Genomic DNA, 7,972 nt, shown 5'->3' on the forward strand with positions numbered 1-7,972 from the left:
GATGTAATTGATGTTGCACGTGTGTAGATACTTAAAAAAATTAAAATACACGATTAATCTATGTACCTACATGTGTATGTATGTAAGATCACTAATTTTTTTTTTGTAAGACTATATCTACTTATGTATCGGTTGAAAGAAATATATTGATGATACACATGCATTTAAGTAAAAACCACACACATTATTAAATAATATATCCCACATATGTGTTGGTACGTAAAAACTCTAAAGCACACTACTAATAGTATACCTATAATACGTTGAAAGAAAAATGTCAAATGTCATTGATAATACACATATGAAGACATGTAACCTATAGTTATACTAGGGTTGACAATGAGTTCAGTTTGACACGGGTTTTGGTAATTTCAGTCCTATATCTGGTTGTAAAATTGTATCTCATACCTGGGCCAATGTCCCTCAGGTATATGCTGGGTAACTACGTGTCGAGTATCAAGCATACCCATGGGTATCGAGTATGCCTGTAAGTTTCTTAAAAACATGCGTGTTTGGATTTTGAAAAACGTTTTTTTTTTCGTATCATTCTATTTTTTTAATATAATTAATTTATTACACATTATTATCGCTATAAAAAAAGTTTGAATTATCTAAAACAGGGCCGTCTCCGAAAATGTTTGAAAATCTTTAGGCCCTATGTGAACAGAAAATACGGGCCCCTTAAATATAAATTTTTAAAAATAATATATATAAAAAATATTTAAATATATGAAAATGAATTAATATCAATTGAATCAACATCAATCATTTAATGTATGTTTGATAAAATTAGGCAACTAAAGTCATTTGCATTTAATAAATAGATAAGAAACAAAAAGAAAAACAAAACTAAAAACACCGGGATTAGAACCCATGGCTTCTTATTATTAAAGTGACTTTCAAACCATCAAACCAAATGCTTCAGGATGTTATTTTTTTGATTCATTATATGTATATATTCTAACTTTACAGTGTAAAACTAATTACATAAACAAAAAAGTTTGGTCCCCGATGGGTTTAGGCCCTGAGCCGTTACCCATCCCGCACACCTTCGGACCAGCCCTGATCTAAAATATGTAAAATTCATTATCATCGAAATCTCAAAAGAGACAAGTTAATACTTTATATCATAAAGTTATAGACAACATTATCAAATACATGATTAAAAAAATCATTTTACACATAAAGAAACTATTAAATTGGCCCGTTACTAGACAATGGTTGATGAACAATAAAAAAAATCATGCATGTGTACATGTCCTAGAATACCCAAAGACCTGTTGTGAACATTTTGGGTTCGATTGATACCGGATATTAGGGTTTACACCGAAAAGTACGGTCAAAGAAACTCACCTAAGATTCTCTGCAAATTGCAAAACTTTTAGTGACAGTAGACACGTGTTCATCACACCACCTGACTCACTCCCATACAGTTTCAAAACACTCCAAATGACATTCCTGCCCTCTCTAGCCGTTATACAACATTTCCACACACCACTCGAGGCTACTTTCGTCATTTCACCCTCCACCTCCCCCTCAACACACTGTTGTTCTCATCTTTGCTGACGAATGTATAATTATCCAGTATATGTATAATTCACACACTTATCTCATCATCGGTTGCTAATTCTCACTCTCTCTCCTAGGGTTTCACTTTCCGTTTCAACCTAATGGCTACTGCATCTTCATCCGATCCGGTCATGAAATCGGAAGGTAGCGTTAGCGGCAGCGCCGGTGAGGCTTCCGACGCGGCTGCGGCGGCGGCGGTAGGTAAGGCGAGCGGTTACCAGCAGCAGTTGATGGTGAAGTATAGAGGATTGAAGAAATCGAAGAAGGAGAGAGGTTGTACGGCGAAAGAACGGATCAGTAAGATGCCGCCGTGTGCTGCCGGAAAACGGAGCTCTATCTACCGTGGTGTTACTAGGTATACGGATTTAATCGGTGATTCTGATTTTCGTGTTTATCGGTTTATGCGAGTATATCTGTTTGAATTTGACTCTGTGAACGTGTAACAGAATGCTGTCAATTTTGTGTGATTTTAGGTGTAAGTGTGACTGGAATTGGAGATTTGTTAGTTCATTATCTAGTGGTTAGGTTTGTGAAATTTTGTGAGTAGATGAAAGTTGAAGTAAAATCTTATATTAAATAATTAATTGAATTGTGCCTCACGTGATCTAGATCCACTACAGAATGCATTAAATATGAAGCATAGGTTTAACTGGATTTAAACGGTTGTTGCAGCCGGATGTGATAATGATGCCGGGATCACAGTTTTGCTGACACTGCTCGCTTAAATGTTTTGAGCTTGATTCTTGAAAGAATTGTTAGTTACTATGTGAATTTTGTACTGGAGAGGACTTATTACTTGCTATTCACATTGGACATGGTCTAGGATCTTCTAGACTATCTAGTCTCAGCTCGCTTGTACACAATATTTAGTCTATGAGGAATACTGTGGATTGTTGTAGACCGGTCATTAAATCATCGGGTATTTCTGGGAAGCTTAAAACGTTTAAACACGAGATGGACCTGGTCTGGCCTTAGTTTCCTAGTGTTTAGAAACGCTAAAGGTAAATTCAAAGCTGTTAGACTCGAACCATTGACAGGTCTTCTAAAGTATTTGCATAATTTTATACATATATACGGAGGGTGTTGAGTGTAACGTAAGTTGTAATCTTAACTGGCTGATTAAGTTTAAAATATGTATAGATTTGGAAGTTAACTTTAATTTTTTTTTGCTTCTCACATGTTACAATTTTTTATTGTGCAAGTGCTGCTGGATGCAGCAATTGTCCAAAACCACTTTTTAACTTTTGCATCAACCATGGTTATTTGTCTATTTTCCTTCCGAGATTATATATTTTGCACTTTTACAGAATTCTCAAGTTTTTGTTGAAATACTGTAATGTTACCAGGCATAGATGGACTGGCCGTTATGAAGCGCATCTATGGGATAAAAATACCTGGAACCAGAATCAGAATAAGAAGGGCAAGCAAGGTTCAATCCTCTCTTTGTTTGTATGTGTGTGCTTGTATATATCTGTCTGTATGTATATATGTTGCAAGAAGCCTGGAAATTGTGTTCTTTATTCCTTTTCAGATGCACGAATTAAGTGCAATGAACTCTAATCTGATTTCTGTTTTCTTTTGTATGGGTTATGCTCATGGTTTTTGGCATCTATTTCAACAGTTTATTTAGGTGAGGATCTGGTTGAGTATTTATGTAAATCTGTTTCTATTAACACGATAATGTCTGCATTCATTTTTGTTATCCTATGCTAAACGTGTTTTTAGGTGCATATGATGATGAGGAAGCTGCTGCCAGAGCATATGATCTTGCTGCCTTGAAGTATTGGGGCCCTGGGACACTCATTAATTTTCCGGTGAGTAATCATATACAGTCTCATAAGCATGATTAAGCTCCCTACTTTACCACAAGCAAATGACTTTTCTTTGAATAGCATACCTCATCTCTTACTACCGTTCCATTTTATGAAGACTGTTTGTCATATTATTGTTGCCAGGTAACAGACTATACAAGAGATCTTGAAGAGATGCAAAACCTATCAAGAGAAGATTACCTTGCATCACTCAGAAGGTATACAAGGAACCAATACATGCATGTGCATAGTTATTTTTGCTTGTTTATTTTATCCTAACTTTTTGGCATGAAATCATTGCAGAAAAGGTAGTGGTTTCTCAAGAGGAACCTCTAAATGTCATGGAGTTTCCAGGTATCTAATTAATCATTTGGTCCAAAAGGGAGCCATGTGTACTTCAACAAACTATTGTTAGTTGATTCCTACTTTTCTAGCTATAATCATATTTTATCATAGAAGCGAGTTAGTAAATCACATATAACCACCTGGTACATTCTAAATATGATTAGAAACCATGTGGGCAAACTAATCAACAGGTCAGAAAATTGATTAATTCCTATTTTAAAGATGTATTCGATAATAAGTTTGTTAGGATCCTCCTGATCTCAACAAATCTAAATGTCTTGATGGGTTTCATCCTTGTGTTTCTGCCTCTTAACACAATCAAACTCGTTCAGCATGAATCTTTTCATTTCAATGGTATCTCATCAGTTTCAAAATAGGCATCACTTTTTATATCCCGCACAAGAAATAGCGCTTGAATCACCTTGTAGGACCCACATGATATGAGCCTATGAGTGGAAACCATCTTCCTTGCGCACTATTAATCGTGCTGGATATCGGATACCTCAAATGCTACTGACCCACACTTAATGTTACTATAATTTTATAATATTCTTCGGCTTTCTGTTTGTGCTATAAAACAGTACTAGATGGGACTCTCCCTTGGGCCGGATTGCTGGAGCCGATTACCACAGCCGCATGCATCATGGTAAGCAAGAGTTTTATGCCAAATCCAAAATAAAATCTAGATTATTATATAATATTACTAGGTTATAATCCCGTGTATTACACGGGTTGAATAAACTCGTATATTATACTAATAGAATAAAATATAAATGTAACTTGTTAACAGATACAATCGTTAAGATATGTATTTAAAAAATGAAAATTGACGTGACAGATATAAATTTTGTTAAGTTAATTTTTAAAACATTATTAACTTTGATGTTTAATAGCAGCACCTATTTATTATTTTGTATCATATTGTATTTTTACAATTCTTACCACGTACATTAAATATTAAAATTTTTTTAGAAATTGCTCATTAAAATAATTATCATCACTATTCGTCTATTCTTCGTTTTTCAAAATTTTAACCAACATAATTTTGAACTTGGTGAAAGTAAGTAAAAAATATAAGTTTATTTAAAAAATAATAATGAATTTCATATTAGATTCATTCGGTTAATGAGATAATAACTATCTATAATTAAATAATAATATCCATAATTAAATAGGAGAGCGAGGTGGAAAACAAAATATAAATGACTCCAATGAATGACACGTGTCTCCCATTGTTTTCTTTTATTACATAGTATTAGATATAGGTACAGATTGTTATTGTAATCATTATTTAACTCACTCAATTTAACGGAAATAAAATGTTAGCGGAACCCAACCAAACACAGCCCTTTTGACACATACACGAAATTATGGTTTTCCACCTGAAACCGTATTGACCTGTTACCCAACCTGCTCATCTTGTGATTACAATGCTCACATATTTGAATGTTTCTTTTTATGTCCATTAACTTCTGGGGTTCATGCATAACTTATTACACTGCAGGTGATGATGCAACAACAGAGAGCGAATACGTTGGTGGATTTTGCATGGATAGGAAAATTGATCTTACACCTTACATTAAATGGTGGGGACCGAACAAGTCCTGCCAAACTGAATCTCAATTAAAATCATCAGACGAAACAAATAATGCTAGTTCCGAAGACACTGGAAGTGACCATAAAACGTCAGAATGGGTAACCCAACCCACCGAACCCTATCAGCTGCCTCGTTTGGGTGTCTCTCCTGAAGGAAAACAACATAAACGGTCTTCAGTATCCGCCATGAGTATACTGTCAAGATCTGCAGCTTACAAAAGCTTACAAGAAAAGGCTGCAAAAAAGGAAGCTGAAAACGATGTTGAAAATGACGAGAATGAAAACAAAATTAACATCAACAAGATGGATTACGGTAAAGCGGTTGAGAAATCAAGTGATGATGGTGGTGCACCTGAAGGATTTGGAGTTGGATTAGGGATGGATCTTGAAAGAAACACGTACCCTTTGGCTCCATTCTTGTCTGCACCACTTTTGACCAACTATAATACGATTGACCCGTTGACCGACCCTATTCTTTGGTCATCCCTTGTCCCTTCTCTCCGCACCAGACCTTCTCAGCCCGTAGAGGTCAGTACCTGTTAATTTTTTATTTTATTTTTAACCTATTACGGCAATCTGATTTGTGACATTTTGAATATTTAACATCAGGCTACAAAGACAGAAACCAGTTCGGATTATACTTTCTTCCAACAGGAGGACTTGCTACCTACATGATCCAAGTAAAAGGTGTGTTCTGTCCAAATTTTCTTGGAAAATCTCTTGAATGCATGTGCAATGCTACAGAGAATCGATAACGACTATCTCATACTGCCTTAGAACAAGAAAAGGTTGCCGGATGTGCTTGGTATGCTACCTTAGTTTTGTTATAGAGAAAGTTGCAAGAAATATATACATATGTATATGTATGCATGTATGTATAAGTAGATATTTAATAGCAAACATGTTATAGCATAGAAGTTGTATTTATAAAAGGTACACTATTATATGAAGAATGAAGTATAGGAAAGTTTTTTAACGATTATGGAAGGTATTTTATAGAAGTTGCAAGTGTGCATCAGGGCTGCGAAGCGCAAATGAGTCCGAGTTGGCCAAGACAACACAGGTTTAAGCTCGACTTTGAGATCTTGAGAACTTCCATTAGTGAACTATGTTCAGTAAGGTTGAGTGGCGGAGCTTGAACGAAAATTCAGTGGGGGCCAGACTTTTAAAAATCCAATATTTTACACTAAAAGATGGGATTTTTTGGTAAAATTAACACCACAAGCGAAAATCAGTGGGGGCCGGGGAAACCCCGCCCCATTAACGCTTCACCTCTGATAAGTGATAACACCAACTTGATATTCATCAAATTTTGACCACAAGTGCATTCTAGTACTTGTTATGTGTTTTGAATTCAGTTCAAACTGGGTTCGGTAAAAATGGGAACGTGTTGATTCATATTTATTTCGACTACTTTCTCATATTTTATCAGATCAATTTTTTTGTTTAGGTCAAAACAGGTTCAGACTGAAATGGGCTCGGCTTGAAATGAGTTGTTTTAGATAGTATTGACACTGGGCTTGCCAAATTATAGAATGGGTTTAGACTGAATGGTTATTGTCCATCGTTTTAAGTTGGTATATGTACTTGAGCTAGCGGGTTATCACCCGCGCTCTACTGGGGGGGGGGGGGGTTGAAAGCGTAGATAAAAATAAGCAAATTGTGAACGTGATGATAAAAAACCACATAACGACGATGTATATAAAGACAAAAACGACAGTTGCACATTAAAGAAAGTGTGAGGCGGACTGGAGAGTGAATCATTAGATCCTCCTCTAAACCCGTGCTTCGCGGAATCGTGGTGTGGGCGGGCTAATTTAAAAAAAATCAAGGGAATTCGATCGGTGTTGGTTTGATTTATTACGGTATCGACACTTGGTATAGCAACCAAGGGAGCAAAACCAAAAAATATAGTAACCCAGAGGGATTTGGACACGTGTTTTAAGATGACAGGAAACCATAAAAACGAATTCGGTAACGCGTTGCACCAAGGGTGTAGGTTCGGTGGAAAGTATGTAAGGGCCGGTTTTGACAACTTGTACATTAGCGTTGAAGAGATGTTCAACCAGTGCTACTGGATAAGTCAATATCACACTAGGCTGAGGAGAGAAAACACTGGGCTGATAAGAAAAAAACACAAAGATGAGAAGAAAAAGTTACGGATTGATATCTTGGAAAAACAGAAGAAATATTGGGTGTTCCAAACTGAAAAGTTGAAGGTCTAATAGGCCCATATTCAGGCCAAAAAGGCTCATTTGGAGCAATAGGAGCCGCCTGTTAGGATTCTTGACAGGGCGAAATGCTCATTCTAGAAACTACTACAAGATAGTAACCTTGGTCATTTGGTTGTTGACAAGTCATGACGATATTTGGGGATGTCCATCGTAATCTTAAAGATAATGTGTTTGTTTGTATTGCTATAATCTTACTATTGATTGCTTTGTACATTTCTATTTGTTTTGTGAGATCGGTGGATTACCCGATGAAAAGTTATAGTTGGATGAGATATGTTGCAAATTCTTGCTTTGTTTGTCGAGGCATCACCCCTTTTGTATTCAAGGCTAATAGTGTATGCGACGCTCAGATGGAGATGTAGGCTTCTGATCAGGATCTAGTGGAGCACCGATTTATCATGTTGCTGCAACAAACAA

General features: G+C 36.1%; 1 protein-coding gene across 1 annotated transcript; it reads left to right on the forward strand.

Moving 5' to 3' along the window:
• The first annotated feature begins 1,482 nt into the window (after positions 1-1,482).
• On the forward strand, positions 1,483-6,303 carry LOC110885257 (AP2-like ethylene-responsive transcription factor At2g41710). Its single transcript, XM_022132942.2, has 10 exons — positions 1,483-1,571; positions 1,647-1,924; positions 2,916-2,998; positions 3,191-3,199; positions 3,295-3,383; positions 3,525-3,598; positions 3,684-3,734; positions 4,307-4,371; positions 5,230-5,849; positions 5,931-6,303. The coding sequence occupies exons 2-10, from the start codon at positions 1,671-1,673 to the stop codon at positions 5,994-5,996; spliced, it is 1,311 nt and encodes a 436-aa protein (XP_021988634.1). The 5' UTR covers positions 1,483-1,571; positions 1,647-1,670; the 3' UTR covers positions 5,997-6,303.
• The last annotated feature ends 1,669 nt before the right edge of the window (positions 6,304-7,972 follow it).

The sequence above is a fragment of the Helianthus annuus genome, chromosome 10, assembly GCF_002127325.2.
Source record: "Helianthus annuus cultivar XRQ/B chromosome 10, HanXRQr2.0-SUNRISE, whole genome shotgun sequence".
In the NCBI taxonomy this organism is placed as follows: domain Eukaryota; kingdom Viridiplantae; phylum Streptophyta; class Magnoliopsida; order Asterales; family Asteraceae; genus Helianthus; species Helianthus annuus.